This window comes from Hibiscus syriacus, unplaced genomic scaffold (assembly GCF_006381635.1).
Source record: "Hibiscus syriacus cultivar Baekdansim isolate YM2019G1 unplaced genomic scaffold, ASM638163v2 tig00117016_pilon, whole genome shotgun sequence".
Lineage (NCBI taxonomy): Eukaryota > Viridiplantae > Streptophyta > Magnoliopsida > Malvales > Malvaceae > Hibiscus > Hibiscus syriacus.
In genome coordinates this window covers 4,907,267-4,935,030 of record NW_024063525.1, presented here as the reverse complement: position 1 = coordinate 4,935,030, position 27,764 = coordinate 4,907,267, and the positions used below count along the sequence as shown (strand labels likewise).

General features: G+C 33.0%; 1 protein-coding gene across 1 annotated transcript; it reads left to right on the top strand.

The window, feature by feature from the left end:
- The first annotated feature begins 1,480 nt into the window (after positions 1-1,480).
- Positions 1,481-27,548, top strand: LOC120195511. The gene is made up of 5 exons (XM_039197516.1): positions 1,481-1,683; positions 25,573-25,861; positions 26,135-26,346; positions 26,398-26,516; positions 26,613-27,548. The coding sequence occupies exons 1-5, from the start codon at positions 1,481-1,483 to the stop codon at positions 27,437-27,439; spliced, it is 1,650 nt and encodes a 549-aa protein (XP_039053447.1). The 3' UTR covers positions 27,440-27,548.
- Positions 27,549-27,764: the final 216 nt, after the last annotated feature.

The window sequence follows — 27,764 nt, the reverse complement described above, 5'->3', positions numbered from 1 at the left end:
CTTTTTAAGAGCCTATACTATTGAGTTTTATTCTCAAGTGGTTTTATGACATCATGCAAAAATTCAGGCATATCTACATCTACACTTTTCAAATATGATAGATTCTCCATTCGAAGAGGAAAGATTTATTGGATTTCTACACAATTGAAGAAAGACCGAGTTCACCAATTTGAAATCTAATAAAAATGAACTTAATATTCATGCATCATATTTGCAAAAATAGGTGCATTTCCATTCATTTTATCCATGTTAAATGTTGACAGGAATTTCAAAGATTTTAGCAAAGATTCAAATCCATCACAATGGATTAACTTTTCCAGAGAAAGTTCATAATGAGAAGAACTCATCTGAAGAAGGAAGAAGAAATTCATAATGAGAAGAATTTGTTCAACCTTTTGCTCAAATCCATCACTTGATGGATCAGCCTTTTCCAGAGAAAGTTTATAATGAGAAGAACTCATCTGAAGAAGGAAGAAGAAATTAATAATGAGAAGAATTTGTTCAACCTTTTGCTCAAATCCATCACTTGATGGATCAGCTTTTTCCAGTTAAAGTTCATAATGAGAAGAACTTATCTGAAGAAGGAATAAGAAATTCATAATGAGAAGAATTTGATCAACCTTTTGCTCAAATCCATCACTTGATGGATCAGCTTTTTCCAGAGAAAGTTCATAATGAGAAGAACTCATCTGAAGAAGAAAGAAGAAGTTCATAATGAGAAGAACTTATTCAACTTTTTTAAATTCATCAGCAATACCAGTTAGAGTTCATAATGATAAGAACTCATCTGAAGAAGAAAGAAGAAATTCATAATGAGAAGAATTTGCTCAACCTTTTGCTTAAATTCATCACTTAATGGATCAACTTTTCCAAAGAAAGTTCATAATGAAGAAGGAAGAAGAAGTTCATAATGAGAAGAGCTTGTTCGGCCTTTTGCATGACTCTATCACAGAAAGAGATATATCATCATCAACATTTCCAGAAGGAATTCATAATGAGAAGAATTCATCTGAAGAAGAAGAAGTTCACAATGACAAGAGCTTATTCAACCTTTGCTAGATTACATCACAAAAGGAGATAAACTGTCATCCCCATTGGAAAAGTCCATAATAAGAAGAACTAATCCCAAAGAAGAATTTTTTCAACATTTCCATTATAATCAAGTGAAGTTAAATGGATAAAAAAATTTATTATCTTTTCGTCTTTGCCCTATTCTTGTTAACACAAGAATGAGCAAAGAGGGGCAACTGAAGATACTAATTTTTTTTACCCATTTATTTTTAATATTATTATTAATATATTATTATAATTTTATTTATTATTATATATTATTATTAAATAATTACAAATGACATTGCAGGCCCAACAGACTGGCCCAAACCTAATAGAAACCCTAAAAACCTATTTAGGGTTTGATATCATCTTTTTCCAGCCGCCTCTCTCTTTCCACCATTGGATCTGATTTGATCCAAAAGCCCAAATGGCTCCAGACAAAACCCTAGGGTATCATCACCCTAGGGCCACGCGGCCGTCGTTGCTTTTGCCGCCAGTTCACTCCGTTTCAGCTGCTTCCATGACGTCCACCAAAGGCTTCCAGAAGAGCCCTTCCAGCCGCACACGTCGCTCTATAGTGAGTCACCACTGGAAATCCGGTGACTCACTAAACAACCACCTTATTAACTGGTCCGAGAGCCACACCGTCGATGGCTATAAAAGCCATCGACCACCTGCAAACAAAGGGACACGACAGCAACCCAAAAGAAAAATAGAAAGTAAAAAAAAAGAGAGAGAAGAGAAGATACAGAGAGCAACTCAGTAACCATAATAGCAAGGAAAATACGAGGGATACTTACCAACAAAGCCCCACCGTCGCCGGAGTTCACACGAGCCTCCAAACATCACCAAAGGCCTACGAAAACCCGAAGGTATTTTCGTAGATTTGCTCCGATCGGGAGCTTTTTAAGAGAAACGGTCATCGGAACCGTCAATAGGACGATCCGATCTATATTTTGGTGTAAATTTTTTTTTCGGCCACCGCATGCGGTGGCCGGTGGCGGGGTCAACACCGACGAACGGCTATCGACCGGTGCCTCTTTTCTCTGTTTTAGAGAGAAGCGAGAGAGTTTTATAACTCTCTCATTTAGAGAGAGAAGAGAGAAAAGAAGAAATGAGAGAATGGCCCAACCATATTCGGGAATAAATACCCCTTTCCAAACGACGCCGTTTTGGGAGGGGTATATCTGTAATTTCGCGCATGGTCAAACCCTTTCCGTAACCATCTGAGTTTTGTAATTATTCATTTTAGTCACTGAAACTAACTTCTGAACGTTTTAATTCTGTCTTCGAATTTTATTTTATTATGTTTTAGTCCTTACCAGTATTTTATATGTATATTAAGGTAAATACCCATTTTAGTCCCTCATAGTTTAATTAATATTTATCTTAATCACCTATTAATTAATTAGTTAAATTACACTATTAGTAATTATATTTTTATAATAATTCAAATATGCCCTTTAATTTTGATATTTTACTTTTAGTCACCAATATTTTGTTCTTTTCATTTTGACCCTGATTTTTTTTATATTTTGAAATAATATTATTGCTTTTTAATCATTATTTATTTATTATTTATTTATTACTTTTATATTATTAGTATCATATTAGTCACCAAAATATATAATTTTTATAATAATCTTTATTTATTTTCAATATCAGAGAAAATGGCAGTCTTAATACAACTGGATGTCCTATTCTGGTATTTTAAATAATTAAATATTATAAAAATTATAATTTAGTTTTATTTAAATTATTTTAGGAAAAATTATTACATATTTTAATATTTATTTATCAATATCAAAAGAAAGAAATGTCTTAAAGCACCTAGAAGCCCTTTTCTGATATGTTATTATATATATATATATTCTTTCAATTATATTAATAAATTTGAAATAACAGAATTATAAATTAAATTAAATATATCTTTGAATTTTTAATAATAGAGACAATTTATAATTAAAAAGTATCAATTTTGGGCGTTGTAGGGGTGCTAATCCTTCCCTAAACGTAACCGACCACGAATCCCTTTTTATTATTAAAAAGAACAAATTTTTGATTAAAACGTATATCAGTTTATCTTTTAATCGATGTTTTCTTTAAAACTCTTTTAAAGGATGATTTTTAGGTATTCGACCTACCTGACCCAAAAGGCCGATGGTGACTCCCAAATTATTTTAAAAACCATTTATTCACATCACTTTTCCAGCAAAGTAAAAAATTCGTGCCTGGACGAAAACCGGTTTCGACACATACTATGTATTCTTTTTCAAAAGAAGCATCAACTGTGGAAATTTTATTATGAGTTTACCATTATACTAGCGTAAATTACTCTAATTTTAAATCAAACACCACTATGTTCCATCCTCCCGTTAAAAAGAATATCTGTTTAGAAAAATTTAAACTATGTCAACATATATATATATATATATTGCAGCTAGAGCTCTTTAACTATAAAGGGAGAACAATATTTTCTTTTATTATCGAGTCCACTCAATTTATTATTTAATCTCTATTTTTTTAGATTTTTTAAATTAAATCTATATATTTTAGGAAATAAATGGTACTATTTTTTGGTGTAATTTTTTTAACAACTTTAAGCGTTGATTGACGTGTGAACTTAATATTAATTTTAATTGAAATAAACAAATGGATTAAAATAACAATTAAAACACTTATTTTCAATTAATATTAAATTTTAAGGCATCTTGAAATGTTTTAATTGGCTGATGATAACTTACGGTCGACTACTGAAGTATGCGCAAGTAGAAAATCATATATGCGCTAGTAGAAAATCATGCAAGGGTCATATAATTTTTTTTTTACTTTGGATGAATTTTGAAGAATTTATTCACCTTATATGTTTTTGAATAAAATTAGGTGTAATATTCCTAATTTTTCTATGTCAAGATTTGATTGACGACAACACCAGATTTGACAAAAATTATATTTTTAACTGTTAAAATACTCGATAAAATATTTTTAATTGACTTTGATGTAATGTGTTAGAAGGTGTCAAAATCCGGAACAAAAGAAGAAATTTACGAAAATATGGATCACATTGATACTTTTGCAGCGCTAAGGCCCTTAATGGACCATTTCTCTAGAAGAAATTTACAAAATATGGATTACATTGATACTTTGGCAGAGCTAAGGTCCTTAATAGACTATTTCACCGGTTGAGATGATAGTGTGAAATTGATGACTCATTTTTTTCTACTTAATCACATACACCTAGCTACAGTTAACCACTATAACTTAATAATATCGGACCACACAATTTTATTAATTTAAAGAAGTATTAATTATTTGATAAATTCATAATTTATTAATTTAAAGAGAATTTTTTAGATTCAACGAAGCTACATTATATTTCATGAATAAAACATATATTATATTGATTAATTGAATGATGTTAATGTACAATATGGCTAATTAAATATGATACATACCCGTAAAAAAGTTTATTATAGTACATAGTACTAAAACCAGTCACTATATAAACAATATCAAACATTCTTAGTTAGTCAATCAAAATCAATTAACCATGACATATCAAATACATAAAGTACTATGTGAATATAAGAGAGATCACCCCACGTGCACTAAAAAATATTTTCAACAGTGGATTGATGGAAATTTTCATTTGAAAGTTAGTCAATGTACAATATCAAACACACTCAAGCGATCATTTGAGTACCTTTCAGCTAACATAGAAAAAAGAGGTGATACCAAGCGATAGGGGCGTTCATGGACGGTTAACCGTACAATATAGCCTAAATGATCAGTTAACCAATATAACGGTTATGAGATTTTTCTAACCGTAACTTAACCATTTAGAAACGATTAACCGCTATCCGTTATTAAAGGTTCAATTATAGATTAACTGTAGGTTAGCCTATTACAATTACTTGTAATTTTTTTTTCATATTTCATACTACAAAAAATATAATACATAACATATATTTACAACAATCTAAGTGAATAAAATAAAAAAGTGTGGCAATTAACACATACTTACACCAGTGTAAGTGACTAAAATAAAAAAGTGTACCACTTAGCTCAAACTTACACCACTGTAAGTATGTACATCTCCCAATATATTGATATCGAACAATAAACACAAAATTATATTGGTGTGAGTATGTTTGATGAGTGTTCCAAATTAACACTATTTACTTGTTAATTTTCCTGTGTTAGCAATTTATTACTATTGATTTGGTTATGTTATGCTTATTTTTGTGCATAGATTTATTTTTCAGAACCAAAAGTAAAAGGGCGATATCTCCATATTTTTTTTATTATCTGATCGCGGTCGAGGACATGGGCACGATGCGATCTGACGTGACAGATTCTAGAAGGTCCAATCAGCATTGGGAATATTATGTAAGTAGCCTAGTAAGCACAATCCGATGAGATCTTTTAGGAAATCAAGTTTTAAGTTTGAATTCAAAGCATTTGAAATATCTTTAGGATTATTTTGCGTTTGAAATTATTTGCTAGTTTAGGGATTTAGAAACCTATATATACATCCCTTAGGGTATGGCTTGATATCTTGAATTTAATTTTAATTTATTTTCATTTTTATAAAAGGTTTCATTTTATTTCATTGCTTTCTTTACTTACGTTTTTACTATTTTCACAAAAATATGCTAAGTATGATTTCTATCATGCTTAGCTAATTTTCTCATTTAGCCGAGAGATAGTGATGTCCCAATTCCAAGTGTGAGAATTGAAAAGCACTTAATACCCTTCGAGTTACATTATCGGTTTTCTTTAAACTAGGATTGGTAATCAACCTTTCCTTTAAAAAAGTCAAAACACTTTCATATCAAAAAGTAGAAGTTGGTCTAGATGTTGTTCTAATTTATAGTTGGGAGGAAGGATCGGCCTGTGGCATATTTGACTTCCTGTGAACACACTTAGGGGCGGTCCGCTAAGGGAAATTGAGATCATATTCGATTATCATTGAGACAACATAATTCAAGTTGGGCTTTTCCTAAACTTATTCTTATTTGTTCTAGTGACAATAGTTGCCGTTAGTCCATTCAAGGACCGAATTTTGAAGGTTAACTTGGAAAGATTGGTTTACCGAAGAGAAAAGCAAGTTACAAGGGTTGTGCCTTGTAGGCTGTAAATGACATGAATCTCGAAGTATATCCATTTCGATGATCAAAGCGAATTGAGTCAAAGCTAAACTTAAGGCTATTTTCTCTATAATTGTTTTCATCATTTTATTTTAATTCTTTTGTTACTTTTATTGATTTTATTTAATTTATATTCCACCAAACCCCTTGTTTATTTTTCTTTTGTTATAGTTTACCTGGTTCAAAATCAACAAATCTCAATATAAGGAATTTCTAAGTCCCTGCAGATCGACCATTTTCTTCTCTTTACTATTCTTATTCCTATTTACTTTATTTATTTTGAGAAAAGGAATTTATTTGAAAGTTCACGATGCTTCTCAAATTGGCGTCGTTGTCAGGTACTTCGGCAAGTTACTATTTTGTTTTTGTTTTTTATTTTATGATTAGACGAAACCTGGGAGATTTGTTGTCAGGTACTTCGGCAAGTTACTATTTTGTTTTTGTTTTTTATTTTATGATTAGACGAAACCTGGGAGATTTAATAGACTTTGACCCGTATATCGAAGCATGAGCTCGTAGAATTCATAGACAAACGCTTCAAAAAAAGAGATAATAGCTAGAATGACACTCAGATTCAATATATGACACTGATACACATTACACCAATGAAGAATCAGTACATGACAGTTAATACGAATCTCACGCTATAAGAACCAGAACCGATGGGTGATCGAAAAATCCGAGAGTTGGTCGTAGCTTCTATAATACAACAATCATTGTGTATCACCTTTCCTCACTATGAAACTCTATTTCAACTTAAAATAGGGTTTCTCCACCTTCTTCCTACCTTCAATGGTCTTCCCATTGAAAATGCGCACAAGCATCTCATGAAATTTCACATGGTCTACTCAAGCATGAAACCTATGAGAGTATCCGAAGGAAAAATCAAACTTAGATCTTTTCCTTTTTCCTTAGCTGAATCGGATAAAGAATGGTTATTTTATTTACTCTCGAATTCCATTAATACATGGGCTAACTTAAGTTGAATTTTTCTTAACAAGTTTTTCTCATTGACAAAAACAAGCGAACTAAGAAGAAGAATCCTAGGAATCCAACAGAAAGACGGAGAGTCACACTATAACTATTGAGATCAATTTAAAAAGCTCTAGACCAGTTGTCTGTAACATGTTCTATCCAAACAAATGCTCTTTCAATACTTATATGAAGGGCTACTTTTGTTAGAGATGAAAATGGTAGATGATGCTATCAGAGGAGCTCTCGTTAACATGACTCCCAACACAACAAGGAATTTAATTTCTACAGGGGTTGCAAATTCTCAGCAATTCAGCTCCACAAGTGAACCCAACCGATGAGTTCACGAGAAAAGTACTATTTCAAGGAAGATTACCGTAAAAAACTGAAGCTAATCTGAGAGAAAATGTCATTGTAATAACCTTTCGAAGTGGTACCATAATTTCACCTGAGATCCTATAGGAGAATGACATACAACCCAAAAAGAAGAAAGAAGTCGAGACGCCACCTCCGCCTAACTCAAGTAATAGTGCATCTTCCTCTTCCCCTTCACCTTACGAAGTTCCGCCTCTTTTTCCTTCGAGATTGATAAAACGAGATAAGCAAGTGGAAGAGAAAGAAATACTAGATATATTTCAGAAAGTGAAAATAAACATTCCACTCATTGAAGTGGTCTAGAAGGTTCCAAGATATACTAAATTTGTTAAAGACCTTTGTACCAAAAGATTACGGTTGACCGAAACGAGAAGGTAAATATGGGTAAGAACGTTTTGGCAGTTTTTCAACGATAACTTCCAACAAAGTATAAGGACCAAGTTATGTTCGCAATGCCTTATAAGATTGGTAAAGTTGGAATTAAATGTGCCATGTGCGATATGAGTGTCTCGATCAACTTGAAGCCTCTTTTTTATAATATGATTTCCAATGATCCTTTGAATGAAACCAGAGTCACTATTCAGCTCACCGATAGATCAATTATCTACCCGAAGGAGTCCTGTAAAACGTATTGATAAAAGTAAACAACTTGATTTTTCCTGCTGAATTTTACGTTATTGATATGAAAAATGATCGCAACAACACTAGTTCTAAGATTCTTGTTGGCGCCCTTTTTTGAGTACGGAGAACACAAAAATTGACATCCCAAGCAGTATTCTAACACTGTAATTTTTAAAGGGAATAAGAGGATGTTGACAAAGAAAACAAGGAGATTGACTTTTTTCAAATTATTTTGATTTACGTTTATCTACTTCTAGGTCTAAATTCTTCCTTATGTTTTGCATGCTTCTAAATTAGAATTGAAGCAATTACCGAATCACTTAAAGTATGCATTTTTGGAAGACGATGGTACCCTAGCGGTAATTATTTTGAATGAATTATCAAATGAGGAAGAAGAGAATTTGGTCAATATTTTGCGTGCACGTCGGGAGGTGATTGGGTGGTCTATAGCCGACATTAAAGGCCTTAGTCCATCAACATGTATGCACAATATAAAAATCGAGGAAGGCGAGAAACCATCACATGAAGGCTAATGTCGGTTGAATCAACCGATGATGGAAGTCGTAAAAAAAGAAATCCAGAAACTCCTCAATGCCAATGTAATTTACCCAATCTCAAGCAATAATTGGGTAAGTCCAGTTCACATAGTCCCAAAGAAAACTAGAGTTACCGTAATTGAGAACTCAGAAGGTGAGATGGTTTCAACACGAGTATAGAATGGATGAAGAGTTTGTATAGACTAAGGGAACTTAAACTCGTTAGCCTAAAAATATAATTTCCCTTTTCTTTTTATAGATAATATGATTGAGAGATTAGCAGAGAAATCTCATTATTGCAAACTTAACGATTTTCAGGTTTTTTCCCAAATTCTAGTAGCACTAGAAGACCGGGAAAAGATGATGTTTACTTGTGCTTTTGGAATGTTTACCTACCGACGCATGCCTTTTGGACTCTCCAACACACCTTCCACATTTCAGAGATGCATGTTGAGTATCTTTTTTCTGACTATGTTGAAAAAGCGATTGAGATATTTATGGATTACTTCATTGTCTATGTTAACTCTTTTGATCAATACCTTTTTAATCTAACTAATGTGCTTAAACGTTGCCTTGAGTTTAATATAGTTCTTAATTATGAGAAGTGACATTTCATGGTAAATAAAGGACTAATTATTGGCCATATTGTCTTTTCTAATGGTATTGTGGTAGATAAGGAAAAACCGACATTATACGTTTACTTATGTACCCTACGACTGTGAGGGAGGTCCCCTCTTTTCTTGGTCATGCAGGATTCTACTATATGTTCATCAAAGATTTTTCTATAGTGGTGCAACCTCTATACAATTCACTGCAGAAGGATAAGGCTTTCGATTTCAATCTAGAGTGTAAGGAGGTGTTTAATATCTTGAAGGAAAAACTCATCTCAGCATCGATCATTCAATCACCGAATTGATATTTTCTTTTCGAAATCATGTGCGATGCTTCGAATACAAGTGTTAGAGCTATACTCGGATAAAAAATTGGAAAAGAACCTCATGTTATTGCCTATGCATCAAGAACCTTAGATTCGGTGCAACGAAACTATTCAACCATGGAAAAAGAATTGTATGCTATTATTTTTGCATTGGAAAAATTCTTGTGTTTTTTATTATACAACGTTGAAGTACTTGATAAGTAAAAAGGAGGCGAAGCCAATGTTAATTCATTGGATCTTGTTTCTTTAGGAATTTAATATGGAGATTAAAGATAAGAAGGGAAGTGAGAATTTGATAGTCGATCATCTAAACCGACTTTCAGTTTCCACGATTGATCTACCGATCTGAGAAGAATTCCATAAGGATAGCTTGATGTTAGCGTAAAAATCAGCCCCTTGGTTCGCAGACATGGTGAATTATTTAGCCACGAGTAAATTGTTGATTAATCTATCAAGAGCCAAAATTAAGTGGGAATCCCAATTTAATATTTGGGATCTCTATACCTTAGGAAATATTGCTCGTATCAGGTAATTCAACGATGCGTTATCGAAAACGAGGTAAGTTCTATTCTCGCATTATGTCAATCATACTCTTTTGGCAGTTACTTCAAACCAAAGTGAATAGCGCACAAAATTGCTGAGTGCGGATTCTTTTGGCCTAACCTTTTTCGTGACACTTATGTATTTTGCAAGGCTTGTGAACGATATCAGTGCATGAGCAATCTGAGCCGAATGATCGATAAGCCTCTCAGTCCTATTCATATATGCAGAATCTTTGACATTTGGGAAATTGACTAGATAAAATCTATCATTTCTTCTTTCAAAAATACATACATTATTCTTGCAATCGATTATGTCTCTAAATGGGTAGATGCTAAGGCCACCCGAAATATTAATGCTAACGCGACTACTGATTTCCTTAAAAATTTACTTTTTCCAGGTTTAGAACTCTGCAAGTGATCATAAGAGATAGAGGAACTCATTTCATTAATCGATTCATTGAAGCACTAATGAAGAAGTATGGCGTGACTCAAAGAATTACCACTACATACCATCCGCAGCGAACGAACAAGCGAAAGTGTCGAATCGGGAGATTAAGGTGATTCTGGAAAAAAATTGAAGCTCGATCACAAGGAATAGAGTTTGAAGTTAATCGATGCCTTATTGGCATACCAAACCACATATAAAGGTCCATCTGAATGTCTCCATATCGGCTCATCTTTGGAAAACCATGCCATTTATCAGTTGAGTTAGATCATAAGGTGTATTGGGCAATCAAGCAAAGCAACATAGAGATGGATACGGTTAGTGAATCGCACAAGTTGCATATCCAAGAGCTCTAGGAAATCTATAGAAATGCTTACGATAACGCTCAGATATTTAAAACCTTTGATAGTAAATGAAATATTTCCTCATGGCGATATCAAAGTTGAAAATAACTTAGGAGCTCGTTTTAAAGTTAACAATTAGAGGTTGAAGCCATTTTATGAGAACATGTCAGTTTGTTTAGTCGAAGAAATCAGTTTAGAAGAACCGAAAGTATGAGTCAGGTCATCGAGCTTAATGATGTTAACCAAAATGCTTTATGGGAGGAAACCCATTTTTAATTTCGTTTCTTTAGTTTTCTTTAATTTTAATTTTTGTTCTTTGATTTCCTTAAGTTTTTTACTTTCGTTAGTTTTTGTTTTGGTTTTTCAGGTAACCCGGATAAATAGAGTTGAAAGCATTTTTTATTGAATTTGGTGATTTTCGGAACCTCTCAGTTGCAGCAGCCCGCAAGAATTTGTTCTAGCATTGGATTGTGTCGTTTCATTAAATGGAGCACGTTAGAAAACCCCAAGGAAGAGGCAACACTTGTTAGTAAAACCCACCCATCGTATTCTAATAGATTGTGAGAAGGGAGAGTTCATGATGAGGGTGACTGATCAAAGCGTCACGATCAATGTCTTTAACACTCTTAAATACGTTGTTGATTCTGAAGAATGCCATTACATTGAAGACGTTGATTCAATGGAGGAAGTTGGAATAGAATATTCTGGCCAAGGTAAATTTTTAGATCTCGCTGAGTATGACAATCTGTGCTAAGACAAAAAAATTTCAGATAGAAGAGTAAATTTTTTTTTCCATGATGATGTTTTCCAATCAAAGGGACACAATAATTTTTGCCCAGACAAAATATTTTTAACTCAATTACAATCATTCAATATGAACCCATAGATACATGATTAATGCCTTAATAACCATTAATATTGAATTCCATCTCTCGATCTAGAGGTAACCCATAATAATAAATCTAAAAAGACATATGGAAATTCCTGAGTTGTGGAAATAACATATGATCTTACTTCAGATACTTGAGTATCTATCACCTTAGCTACAAAAGCTATGCATCTTTCATATATCATCTTAATCATAACCATCATCTTAATCATAACCATTGTTGATATCACATTAGTGATGATTTTACTTTTTCATCAATCACTAATTTTTTTTTTATTTCTCTGCATGTTTCTAAATTAATCACTTCTTGCGATTATTAACCCAACCTTAATGCAGAAACAACCAACTCATGATCAAAATGATCTAAAACTCATTAATGATAATCCCATAAGATTCACCTGTAACATAAGCTCCTGAATCTTTATCGGACATTTACTATTTATCCGTATCATGACCCATACATCTTTTCGCGATAATATCACTTGATATCAAGTAGAATTGAATATCTCTACTTTAGAATTCCTTAATTCATTCTTAAGGAAATTTGTATAACTTTTCCAGATCCAAAGATAACATTTTCCTTCTCAAATGAAAGTCTCAATGTTCACATCGTTCAATAAGAAAACTTGATAAATTTGTAGTAATAACTTCATAGCAGTTAATGCTAAAATCACAAGATCAAGCAAATTTACTATTTCCTCTCACTGCGAACTTGAAACTTTTCAAGTTCTTAAGAATCAATCTCGATTTAAATAATAATTCATTTTAGTATTGATGATTAGACAATCCATTTTCGCAAATTTACATTCACATGGTAACTCTATGAAGTTTTATGGTCTTGATATCTATTCTTAATCAAACTCATAATCATTTGATTCACTAATAACTCAACTTTCTTTAACTTTTAGCGGAAATCATATTTACCGCTTATTTATTTCCTCTTACTCAAATCAACAATGCTTTAAACAATTTAATGCTTAGCTTAAATATTTCTCACTTATTTAAGCTTACCTGGAGGAATCTCAGAATCATCACTAGATTCAGAAATCTCCTCTGGATCCTCATCCGATATGACTTTTATTATAGGTCGTTCAAACTTTTTAATCGATTATTCCAATTCAAAAACTTCGTTGAAAGCTGTGCATTTCTTCCACCTGAATGGAGGAAAATCCCTAACAGCACTCACCCTTTTAAGGTGTTTTACATAAGTCATGTCGGGTCCCTTTGGGTCGATTTCAATCTCGACTTTCTTTTCAATTTTTTCGACTTTCTTACCTTTGTCTTTAGTTCCAACATCTGAACATAGCCAGAATCATCATACATTAGTAAAGAGTAACTTTACTCCCAATAAGCATCATCACAGTATATATACAACAATCAATAACTTTTGACATCCTAGTGGCATGTATACACTTTTTAACTCAAAACAACCTCAGTTTAGTCCTAGAATCAGCTAAACATATAGCTCTGATGCCAATAAATGTAACACCCATAACCCGTATAATTATACCTATACACATTATAGATGTCACCCGAATTTACGTAAAAACATTTCCTATTCAAAAGTGATTTAAAATTTATTTCCTTTAAAAAGGTAAATGATACTATAAAAATACCATATCATATCAATTTATCACATAATATTTAAAAACATTTATTAATATGGATTTATGCTATCCATATTGAATTAGATTTAAGAAGTTTAGTTAAACCATTACAAACCAGTTGCAAAATAATTTAATAAAGCAACTAAGACATTAATAATTACATGTCACTAACAAAGTCAAAATTCCATCACAGGATGTCTTACTGATATTGTTGTGTATTTCTGGATGCTTGGAGTTCCTTGTACTCTCTACTCTATTCTTGACTTTTTACCAACGCGTGAAAATCATCACATGCTAAGTATATACTTAGTGAGGCAACTAAAACAATAAACAGTGCAATACAATTCATGCATGAATTTCAATGTCAAATTCAAAATGCTATAAAATCATGTTACCAACATATCCAATATTTTACCAAGATCATAATAATATAAAATTTCTCACCATTTATCCCATAAGCTTGTAAGCTTATTTTACCAAAATACTTACCATTTAACCCAAAAACTCGTAAGTTATTTTAACAATATACTTACCATTTGTTTCATAAGCTCGTAAGCTTATTTTACCAATATACTTACCATTTATTCCATAAGCTCGTAAGCTTATTTTACCAATATACTTGCCATTATTCCATAAGCTTGTAAGCTTATTTGCATGCTCACCATTTATTAAGCAATAAATCATAAACCATAGCCTATAGACAATAGCCTATAGCCCAATATAAAACCCTGAGGACCCTGGGTACGCGAGCCAAATATAAGCACCGTAGTGCTAACCCGTATGACACATATGGTCGTGTCCACCATCTGTACTAGGTATCCTTAAGTACATTCCCGTATGACACATAAGGTCATTCCCACCATATACGCTAGGTATCCTTTAGTGTATCCTGTATGCAGCCTGCTGCTGGAATCAATGGCATGCCAACTATACCCTGCCCCTCAATGACTTACTTGGGCATCTAGTTTATTTCATTCATTCATGGTATCATATAACCATATATTAGCATTGGGCATTACATACCCGAAAACATTCATGGAAAAATATCATGCATTATAAATGTCATGACAATTTATAAAAAATGACATAATATCGTAATTTAACATTGGGAAAATTCATACCCAAAAACATTCATGGTAAAATATCACATTTTCCACGATCAATGCATTATAATTTCATATTGTGACATATCAATGTCAAGTCAATTTATAAAAAATATGACATAATATCATGCTCATATAAACAAGGTCGACTTACTGCAAGTCTTCCTGATGATGTATAAAAAATCAATGTATAATGTCATGCATGTATTGCACTCACCTTGACACTTCATATAATCCACAATATGTGTCTTACTATGCTCCACAATAAACCCTTTTTTTATTTGACTTGCTTCAATCACAAATCAATCACAATCTGTATAAATCACAAATTCATAATGATACATATGTTAGTATTTTACTAACATAAACATATCCCAAAATAACTCTATAATATACTTGAAACTCATTTTCTATCAAAGTACTTAACACTTGATAATTCCTTTTAACATTGGAACTAACTTTTCCAATTTACTCAAAATGGTCCTTCACCATTTTATCACTTAGGTTCTTAATATCAAAAATTCCAGCATTGAAATTATTATCTTTCAAATTCTTTGACAAAGGCATAATTACATTTAAGAACCCCAACTATGCAATTATTGTACTTAAATCACTAATCTTTTCAAACTTCCAAAATAGTCATATTTCGCATCTAACACTCATTCCAATCCCATAACATCAATTTCCAGTATAGTACATCAACTATTAGATAATTATACAACCATTCCCAACTTTTTCTAAAATTACGAATTGGTCCCCCAACTTTTCAAAAATTACAAAATGGTCCCTAAAATTTTATAAGGCCTATAGAATACTTTTTACATCATTACCAGACCTTATATAATTTTTCCATAATTGTTCTCATCCTTTAAGACCAAAGCCTAATGGTTTAAAGATAAAAAATTAGGTTTTGCATGATTTTGCTCAATTTTGATTCGATTCAAGCATAAAATCAACTTTTAATAAACCTTATAACATCTTTAAAATCAAATCCCTAATCAATTCTCATAAGAACACAAAGTTCTCCCACTTAATATTTGGCCGAATTTTGAGGAATTAATTATAGGAAGACTGAAAATGTTATAACCATTAATCGAGCTTGAATATGAGTCTACAACCTCTAAATCATCAAGATTAATCATCAATTTCATGATCCCTTATGTGAACAAAAACCCTTAGATTTAGGATATTTGAAATCCAGCAAGATTAGAAAGAAATATTGGTACCAAATGATAGCGTGTTTCACGTAGATCACTTTCCTATTTCACGACATAACCCCAATTCCAAAGGAATTAGCTCAAAAATTGAAAATAAAATATTTTTCCTTACCTCCAAGCTATCTCACATCCTTGTGGCTAGAGAATAATACTTTGGCATGATATGTTTTATTGATATCATGCTTATCATCCTTTAAAATATTATTTAAATCATTAACTTGGGAAAATATCAATATACCCTTAATATAACTTCATAATTACCATAAAACCTAGATACTTATCCATATCATCATTCAAATCATATCATCTGAACCTTATCTTCATCCATAAGTTAAATATGAACAAATTAGTTTTCCACTTTACCGTTTTGCCCTTGCAATTTCCAAAAATTACAATTAAGTCATCTTAATCTGACGGTCCAAATTAAACATGGAATTAAACCATTAAATATTATTTTCCAATATTTTAAAAATGTGAAAATAATATTTTTATTTTCTTATTTTGGTGACCCATTTGTATTTTTTTAAATTACATTTTGGTCTTTAAACTTTTTAAAGTTTATACTTTGTTCACTAAACTTTACCAAATTTATAATTTGGCCACTAAATAAATCCATTTATGGAATAAAATTCTTTTTGGGAAAATCACCACTTAATTCCTTAAACTTTTCACAATTTTCTATTTTAACCACAAAATTTTCAAAATTTGCATTTTGGTCATTATCTAAAATTTTGAGGTATTACATTAAGTCTAGCCAATAGCATTGAAGTAATGTGTAACAGAACCCCTCTAGTACAAAGTATCTAAAGTACGAGTAAGAATGTACTTACAAACTTGAAAGTTTTGATGCCAGTTATCGTTGAATCGAATTTGTTCTTCGTCATTAAATTGCAAGTACCCTTGCAATTCCTCTTTTGTTGGTAAGGTATGATAATGTGACGATGAGGACAAGACCGGTGAGGTTTGATGCTCTCGTGAAAGTGAAGGACCGACATTTTTGTGTGGCTGAGAAGAATGAATGGAATGTAATGTTTGTTGTCATCTTTAGCTACGTCAAGAAAGAAGTGGTGGAGGCGTGCGAATTAAATTGGAATCACTCAGTTCATGATTAAATTTCGAAGTGGAGAATTGGCGACGTCCATCAAGATTAATGAAAATGGTGGCGAAGCTCAGTAGTAGGTGTTCAGCGATGATGCAGTGCACGATTTAGCAATCTACGGTGGTTGATAGTGTGAGGAAGAAAATAGGAAGATCTAGTTTAACGATTTAAAGAAAATAAAGTAGGGTTTTGTAATGTGTGAAGTTAAAAAGAAAAGAAAAGGTTTAAATAGAATAGAAGATAAAAAGATTTGGTTCAAGTAGAAGTTTTATTGGTTCAAGAAGGTTAATAAAAAATAAAGAATGCGTTTTAGTTAAAATATGATTAAGTGGTTTGGTTGGTTCAGGAGTTTGAAAGTTTTTACAAATAAGTTTAAAAATAATTGGATTTTTTGGCTAAAAAAGTGGTAAAAAGATGTTAGAATTTATGGTAAGTTTTTCTTGGGGACGGAAAATGGGGGTTTTTGGTTTGAATAAGGTTTTACTTACCTGTGTCAAAATGCTAATGTGCGCTACATTACTTGATTCCTCACGCGAGATAAGATAAAAAATATCATATTTCTTTAAATTTGGTTTCATCAAAGTGTTTGGGTACCTAAAAGAATTAAAAAAAGAGTATGAAATGAATTGAATAAAATTGAAAATACAATTAAATCAAAAAACAAAAATAAAATTAAATAGAATGGGTTGCCTCCCATTAAACGATTGATTTAACATCATTTAACTCGACGACCTAGTTCAAAATACATGTTCTTCTAAAATAATCTCCTCAATCACATATGCTTGATTATTCTCATAGTACAACTTTAATCATTGACCATTTACTTTAAAACATGCTCCTGGGCCATCTTGAATTTCAACTGCTCTATGGGGAAATACTTGAATCACGATAAAAGACCTTAATCACTTCGTTCACTATTTTCCTACAAAGATTTTCAATTCATAATTAAATAGCAATTTTTTTTACCAATATTAAAGTTTTAAATGAAATTTGACGATCATGGACATCTTTAGTTTTATCCTTATAAATAATGAATTTCTTCAAGTTCTTGAATGTGTAATTTTCTTGCTTCACCGATTGCATCCATCTCCATATTACATTCTTTAACTGCCAAATATGCTTCATGTTCTAATTCAATTGGAAGTGACATGGTTTACCATGAACTAGACGATATAGAGACATGCCGATGAGACCTTTCTAAGCAGTGTGATAAGTCCATAGGGCATCGTTAAGTTTCAAACTCCAATATTTTCTATTCAACTTTACAATCTTCTCAAGAATTGATTTAATTTCTTAATTTGATACTTCTGTTTGTACATTAGTTTGAGGATGATAAGCCGTGTTGAATCGTTGAGTGACTCCATATTTCTTTATTAATGTAAAAGATCTAATTGATAAATTTTGTTGCTCCATCAATAAATTATTGCCACTGGAGTTTCAAACCTCGAGAAAATAAAATTCTTTAGAAATTGAGTAGTAGTTCTAGCATCATTATTGTGAGTAGATTTGGCTTCTACCTATTTTGAGAAGTAATCAACAGCTAGAATTTATCTAACAAATTCCAAAAGATGAAACAAACAAATCCATGTAATCAATACCCCATACATTAAATATCTCAAAAACATATTAAGAGGTATCTTATTATGATGGTTTACATTACCTATTTGCTGACATTTTCACAAGATTTATAGAACACATATGCATCACGAAAAATGTTAGGCAAGTAAAATCCACATTCAAGAATTTTATGTGCAGTTTTTTGGTCCAAAGTGTCCTTCACAAGAATAAGAATGAAAAAAGTTAAGGATAAAATTTACCTCGTCTTCGGGAACACAATGACAAATTGCTTGATCCGAGCAATGTTTCCAAAGATATGGATTGTCCCATATATAAAATTGAGACTCTCGTTTGATACAGCTTACCTCAGATCGCGATAGATTGCATTAAAGTACTCCTATAGCTAAGTAATTAACCATATTGGCATACCATGGGATAGATGTTTGAGTAAAAACTATATGTTCCTCAGGGAATTATTCTTGAACTGATGCATCAAGCTAAGAGATGGGGAGGCGGCTCAAATGGTCCGCGACTAAATTTTCACATTCTTTTCTTGTCTTTAATTTGAAGATTAAACTCTTGTAAGAGTAAAATCCATCGAATTAAACTAGGATTTCCCTTCTCTTTGTTCAATAGATATTTTAATGCTGCATGATTAGAATAAACAATTATATTGGTACCAAGAAGATAAGAATGAAATTTATCCAAAGGAAAAATAATAGCAAAAAGCTAATTTTCAATGGTCGAATAATTTTGTTGAGTTGTATCTAGTTTCCTAGACGCATAGGCAATAACATGGGTGTTATATAGGGAAAATGACATTCACCGATAAGCAAAGGTAGTGAAGGGACATGTGAACATCGTTTTGTCTTGATCTTCCGACACGAATGGAATCTAAAAGAAACCTGAAAAACCATATAGACAACAATAGTGAGATTTATAGCTAATTGTTTAATCATTTGATCAATAAAAGGAAATGGAAAGTGATCTTTTCGAGTAAGTGAATTCAACTTCCTGTAATCGATGCAAACTCTCCATCTATTTTGAACTTGTGTAGGAACTAGATCGCCTTCAGAATTTTCAACTACCATCATTCTAGTTTTCTTAGGGGCCACATGGACTGGACTGACCAACTTACTGTCAGATATCGGGTAAATGACATCAATGTCTAATTTTTTTTTAATTTCTTTCCTTACCACCTCCATCAGTGGAGGATTAAGACATCTCTAGCATTCTTGTGATGGTTTTGCACCTTATACATGCATGTTGATGGATTAAGTCCTTTGATTTTGGCTATAGTCCTTTCGATTACTTCCTTGTGAGCACGTAAAACTATTACTAAGTCATTTTTCCTCATCTTTTGAAAGTATATTTGAAATAATAACTGGAATGATGGTGTTTTCTCCTAAAAACAAATATTTGAGATTATCCGGTAACTGCTTAAGCTGGATTTGTGGTGCCTGTAAAATTAAAGGTAAAATTTTAGATTTAGATGGATTTAGGCACAAATTAGAATAAAAAGAAAAATATTTTCTAACTCCCTGATTTCTTCATCGTAATTTTCAAATTCCCTGCACAATTCATCAGATAAGTTAGTCTTAACAAAATCATCAACCAAAGGCTAAACAACATCAAGGAAATTAGTGCTTGCAATGTTACTTGGATACTTCATCACTTTGTAAACATTGAATTTAACAACCTATCCATCGAATTCCATATTAAGAATTAAATTCTTAACGTCAATTTTAGTCTGAGTGGTGCTTAAGAATGGGCGGCCAAGAAGGATTTCAGAGGTGTTGATTCAGTCGTTTTCCATGTCGATAACGTAGAAATCAGCCGGAAAAATTAACTCATTTACCTTAACAAGAACGTTTTCAAGAAGTCACTCAGGATAAATGATGGATATATCGGTGAGTTAAATCTTACCTAGTTTCCTTCAAAGGTTCAGCAGAAAGTGAGTTGTAAATAGAAAGAGGCATAACATTAATTGAAGCACCAATATCATACATAACACGTTTAATTCCTACCTTGCCCATTTTCTAGGGTATAGCAAACATACCTTGGTCCTTTAATTTAGGTGGAAGTATAGGTTGGAAAACAATTGATGCATTCTTTAAAAAATTTACCATTTCATTATCGGTAAGTCTCATTTTGTTCTTGCAAAAATCCTTAAAAAAATATAGCATATCGCGACAATTTTCAAATTACTTCAAGAAGTGGTATATTAGTTTCAACCTTTTGGAAAACATTAAAAATCCCCTTTTCCTTGGCTTATTTATCGCGTTTCACTAAGCTCAAGTGGAAGGGAGGTGGCATGGAATAGGGAGATATTGTATGAGGAGTTGGCATTGAATATTTCTCTTTCCTCCAGGGTTGTACATTAACTCCATTTTTTTCTCTTGAAAATTTATTTTCTTTCTTTTTCTTTCTCTCATGCGTCACTTTATTCTTGATTTATTTGGGATCTTGGTTCTTCTTTTACTTTCCCTTTATTGGATTCTATAACAGCATCTTTATGGATTTGCACAATCACGGTGCACTCTAAAGGGTGATGGCACTAAAGTTTTCTCATGGGTTTGCCTCGGTCTGATATAGTAGCTTTCCCTGCGATTCTATATGTCCCAAAGTCTGAGCCAGATGACTCATTTGCTTATCCAATTCCTATATATGTGCTTCAGTTAAGTTTTGAAACTTCTCTTGAGACAGCGCCAACTGCTCCACGATAGACACCAGTGAGGGTTTTGGCGGTTGGTACTATTGTTGAGGAGGCCTTGATTGATACTGTTATTGTTGAGAAGGACTTAGGTTCTGTGCATAGATAAAGTTCAGATGGTCCCTCCACCCTGGATTATATGTATTTGTGTTAGGATTGTATGGTCTCTTGGGAGGTCCTGGAAAATTTCCAACCACGTTGACTTGTGCGGCAAAATCTTCTTGTATCATCGGACAACAATCCGTGGGATGGTCCGTCATTGTACATATTCCACAAAGTCTATTTGTACTTGTTATACTTACAACAATAGTTTGAACTATACCAATTTGCCAATTTTGGTTTCCTGTGAAATTGTACTTATCTCATAAACCCGTCAAGTAGGTTCACTAGAGGATCCAAATTGTTGAGAGTTAGCGGTCATAGTTGAAATCAAATTTATGGACGCATTTGGAATCATATTAACAAGTTCTCCTCCACTAGCTATATTAGTAATCTTCATCTCCAAAGGAAGTAATCATTCGTAAAAGTATTGAATGAGTGTTTGCTCTGTCAATCCATGTTGTGGACAGCTTGCGTAAAGTTTCTTGAATTGTTCCCAGTAGTAATATAACGATTCTCCATCTTTTTGTCGTACTCCTAAAATATTTCTTCTTAGTTCACTCATTTTTTAGCAAGGAAGAACCTGTCAAGAAAAAGATGAAGTCATATTAGTGCATGTATTAACAAAATTATGAGGTAAATAAAATAACCAATCCTTAGCCGAGTCATCGAAGGAGAAAAAAGTGCGGAGTTTAATTTGATTCTCAGATACTCCTTGTGGTTTCATGCTAGAGAAAACCATGTGAAATTCAGTTAAGTACTTGTGAGGACTTTCACTTGGCATTTATGGAAAGTAGGTAGAAGATGAATTAAACCCATTTTTAGCTCAAATGGTATCTCTTTGAGAGGGAATACGATGCATAAAGGATGTTGTATGGCATGTACCGTAACTAATTCCCTGATTATCAATTCAACCATCGAAATCAGTTCTTCGTTGAATTCAAATCATTTCTCGATGTTTGAAGGTATCTCTGGATTAGGTTCTGGATTTGATTCAGATTGTTGTTGTCGCTATCTTCCATCTCTTTGTGTGCATCCGCGTATTCTTCGGGCTAGTGTTTCGATCTTAGGTATCCAATCTACTAGTTCGCCCGAGTTTTTCCTGGTCATAAATCAAAACAAACTTTAATAAGTAATTTTTCATGATCCCCGACAACAGCATCAATTCGACAAGCATCGTAATTGTCAAATAAATAAGTCCTTTTTATTAGATAACTAAGCTATAAATGTAGTATAGATAAGAAAGGGTCGGTTCACAGAGATTCAAAAATTTCTAATTTTAAATCAATTTGATCTTGATCGTGAAGAACTGAAAAAAAAAAAGTTTAGAACAATTAAATAAATTGAATAAAATTAAATTAAAGTAATGAAAACAAGAAAAGTAAATTGTAGAAAAATTAATTATGATGAGAGATAGCCTTCAGTTTTGCTTTGCCTCAATTCATATTGATATTTGAAATAGATTTTACTTCGGATACTTTACGGTTACAATCTACGAGGCCTAACCCTTGTAACTTACTCTTCTCTCCGGTGAACTAATTTTTCAAAGTCAATCATTGGAATTTGATCCTTGTTTAGATTAACAACGACTATTGATGTTAACACCAATGCAATATGAGAACTGGAAAATCCGTGCTTGGATTATGGTGTCTCAGTGAGAATCAAACTTGATCTTGATTTTCCTTAGTAGAATGACGCTAAGTTTGTTCTTAGGGAATTTAATTTGCTACAAGCCGACTTTCCTCCCAAACTTTAGATCAAAACGTTGATCAAACCAACACGTGTTCTATGGATTGAAAGTGTTTAGATCTTTAAAGGAAAGGTCGATTGCCAATCATTGATTTTGGAAAATCATGAAAGGAATATGAAGGTATGAAGTACTCTTCAATTATCACGAAATGGATTGAGTCATCGCTCAGCTATCAGCTAAATGAAAGTTTAGCCAAGCATGATAGAAATCATACTTGGCGTGTAAAAGGAAAAGAATAGATGAAGTAGAAGATAAATTTTTATTAAACTAAAAACGTGAAAGCAAAGCGAAAGCCAAAATCAATACTCTTCTCAAGCTTCACCCTTACAGGGTATTTATAGCTTTGAGATAACCTAATGAAAATAAAATAATAACTCTTAAGAACATTGAAACACTTAATTCCTAATTAATAGTAAACTAAAAGTCCTAATAATAAATAATTAAAATCCTAAGCAAACTAGAATTCTAATTAATTAAATAATAAAATCTTAAATGTTTGAATTTAATTACAAATTTTAATTCCTAAAGAGTTATGGTTCGCCCGACTTTCCTCATTTGATCTTGCTGACTGGATTATTTTATTGAAGTTGGCGCTGGCTTGATCTCAGAAATATGAAAAATCTACTTAATTTACCTTTAATTGTAGTTTTTTTTGAAATTAGAGTCTTACGCATATTTGAACATGAATAACCTAAATTAGTACTATTAAATAGGTAACATTGATTAATTAATACCAAACTATTAATAAAATAAAACACTCATCAGAAATTATCCTTTGATGTGGGATGGGATTATTTTAAAAAATACAAAGCATTCTTATCCTCTCTTCCCTGTGCTCTTTCCCTAACACCCTCTTACAATTCTTATTTCTTCTTGTCTCTCCCTTCTTGCTAGATAATTGGTAAAGTCTACACCTTTCATTATTTCCTTTATAGTATCTAAAATCTGAAGGTAATATTTATGCTCTTGAGATCATGAGCTTCAAGATGAGATCATCATCTTCTTTAATGGTGTTCTTGAACTCATTTGGGGTTTTATGAGAGTTTAAGCTCCAAGAGCTTCCTCAAATAATTTCCAACAAATTTTCACGTAGAACAATTATAGTTAAAATGGTTAAGATCACCATTCTAATGTTAGAACCATTTTTGTGTGGCCATTGATTAGCTAAAGAGCTATAAGATCCCTCTATGACTAAAGACAAAGAGAAAATAGTAATTGGTTGAGAAATAATGATTTTGAGGTGTTTGTGAACTTAAGTAACACATCTTAAGTCTTTTCTACTACTTCTATATGATTTAGATTTGTTTTGTTGGTTTGTATTAGATGGTGAATCAAGTTTTAAGTGCCTAGTTCTTGTGGGTGTGGTATCGATATCAGGGGTATGTTTTTTTTAAATATCTATTTAGTTTTAGTATTGGTATTCTAGGGGAGTATCAATATCAATAAAAGGAGTATCGTTACTGACATAAAAGTATCAATACTGTAGAATATTAAGTGGACTTTGAGGTTATTTTAGGTACAAGTACTTAAGGGGAGTATCGATGCTCATGGGTTGGTATTGATACCCATATATAGGTATCAATACCATAAGTGAGAAATGGATAGTGGAACTTTAAAATATCAAAAAGAACTTGAGAGTGAAGAGTCTATAATGTTGAAATCGAATGATAAACTTTAAAAAAGAGAACTTAACTATTATGTTTGATAAGCATAATAACATTATGAAGAAAGATCTTATAATCTCTAAAAAATATGACTAGCTAACATGACTCTTTATTGGCCCACATGACCTACTAGAATCAAATTTACTGTGACCCGATCATACTGTCAGGAATACTAAAGACATGCTGTAAAATCTCTAACATGATCAAAAGATGATAAGAGACTTCTATGAAACCATCTTACCCTTATTCTTCTATACTCTACCAACGTATGAAGAGATAGCTTATTAACACTATCTCACTCTTATTCTTCTACGAAAACGAAGTGCTAGTTTTTAAAGTTGAGGGACCAAAATTCAAGCTCCAAGAAGTTCGGGGACTATTTATGTACTTAAAACTCCTCCTCCTCATTATTATAGATGAAGAATGTAATAAAATAAGAAGTTAATTCTAGTAATTTAAATTTCAATATATAAAAATTATATATAATAAGAAAATTACACAATCTTTATCTAACTTTTATTAAAATTTCATTATTTAAATTGTTATACTTTTATAATATTTATCTAAATAATTAATATATTTAGGCTATAAATAATTAATTCAATAATTGAGTAAGGATTAGACTAGCAATAACCGAGTGTGCAGTGTGCAAGGACGAGCAAATAGCAATAGCAGAACTGTTCTTAGACAACGAAATGGTAAATACTTCCACGTTTGTTGGTCCTACCAATTAGTTGAAAAGAGTTCATATGCATTAAACTCTGAGAGCTGTTGCCGATCTTTTTCCATAGAAAACTCTTATCCGAGACCTCAACCAAATTAGAAGAGACCAACACAAATTATTTCCCATCGCCTGGGCGTCTGCTCTTCTTTTGCTCCTTTCTTTACTGTGTGTGCAGCAGTCAAGCTGCATCATTCCGTTGGGAGCTTCGATTTCCTCAGCCACTCAAACAACCACATGGGCTTCGCCTTTCTGTTGGAGTTTGGCTGGACGGAAAAGGAAAGAACGCTAACCAAGTTATATGGACAGCAAACCGTGAAGATCCGCCCTTCACTTCAGAAGTTATTCTGATGATAAATGAGAAAGGAGTGGTTCTTTTGACTGTTGAGAGCCGAGAGAAGATACTTATTGCTAATGGAAACCACTCGGATGCCTTCTCTGCCTCCATGCTAGATTCAGGCAATTTTGTAATTTACAGCAAAGATAATCACACCATTGGGAGAGTTTCCAGCATCCTACCGATACCATTTTAGGTGGTCAGAGTCTGTTAAATAATAGCTAGTTGATCTCCAGTTTATCGGAAAATGATCCCTCAACTGGAAGGTATCATCTAAGGACGCAAAACGATGGGAATCTTGTACTGTACCCTCTAGAATCCGACGATTCTACTACAACTGCCTATTGGAGCACAAAAACTTTCGGGATGAATTTATCGCTTCACCTTTTTCTTAACTCGACAGGGCTCCTACAACTCATCAACAACATGGATTCGTCCATCTACCGCACAATTAATGGTTTATTTTTTCAAGAGGAGAGCTACAGTGACTACAACTAGAGCAGCAGCAGCAAGAAGAATATTGTTTACAGTGCAAGCCTTGATGTTGATGGAAATTTCCGGTTATAGCGAAATGATGGATTTCAAACGCAATGCTGCGTGCGTTGGTGAATTCCTGTAAAATTAAAGGCTTTTGCGGTTTCAACAGCTATTGTTTAATGACAATAGGCCTTACTGCGCATGCCTTCCCTGGATCGATCCAAATCAGAACACAATCGGCTGCAAGAGAAATTATTCGGAAGGAGGGAAGGCCAATATACCCATTTATAACATCACATTAATGCAAGGTATAGAATGGACTACGGGTAGATTTTACAGTAAAGAGATATTGACCAAGGATGCCTGCATCTAAACATGTCTCGAAGACTGCAATTGCGAGGCAGCGCAGTTCGAGAGAGTTTGCAGGAAACAAAAGCTCTCACTCAGGTATTTGCTACGAGACACTGATGCTCAAATGAATGCTACTGTTTTATTAAAGGTTGGAATCATAAGCCTTGAAGCACATAACGACACTGCTTCCCCTGATTTAAAGCCACCCAAGTTCAAAATCAAAAGGGAAATTTCGGTCGTGCAAATTCTCGTTTTATCTTCCGTTCTCGTGGAAGATGGTGAAAAAGAGTTCCAAGCAGAAACACGAGCAATCGGTAGAGCTCACCACAGAAATCTAGTTCGACTATTGGGATACTGTGCGCAGGATTCCAAGAGGCTTTTTGTGTATGAGTATATGGGCAATGGATCCCTTGCAGACCTACTTTTCAAGTCAACAAGGCGCCCATATTGGAACGAAAGAAGAAGAATAGCCCTTGATGTTGCTAGAGGAATCCTCTACTTACACGAGGAATGTGAGACCCCAATCATTCACTGTGATATAAAGCCGCAAAACATATTGATGGATGATTCCTGGAGAGCTAAAATGTCAGACTTCGGGCTGGCAAAACTGTTGATGGGAGATCATACAAGGACATTCACAGTAGTGAGGGGAACTAGAGGGTACATGGCACCAGAATGGAATAAAAACACTCCGATCTCCGCGAAGGCCGACATTTACAGTTTTGGTATCGTGCTTTTGGAAACAGTGTTTTGCCGACGAAACATAACACCAATGCATCAAAACCAGAGGAGATCATTCTGTCGAGTTTGGTTGAAAGAGAGATGGATAAGCTTGTGGCGGATGAAGAAGTGGACAAGGAAAGCTTGGAAAGAATGGTGATGGTGGCACTCTGGTGCATTCAAGATGAACCAGCTCTTCTCACTTCAATAAAGACTGTAGTTATGATGCTAGAAGGGATTACCGATATATGTATTCCTCCATGTGATGTGATGACCCAATCATCTCACTCAAAAGTGTTCTTGTAGACACTGAATGTATGAAAGGATTGCATCATGTCTGTGTTTTCTTTTATTTTTCAATAAATCTGTAAAATATTTCCTTCAGTGTACTCCTCCCGTGGTTTGTAGCTGTGGTAATTGTATTGCAGCTGTCTTGTTTCACTTAATTTATTATATAACTCAACAATATATATGAATGCAATAGT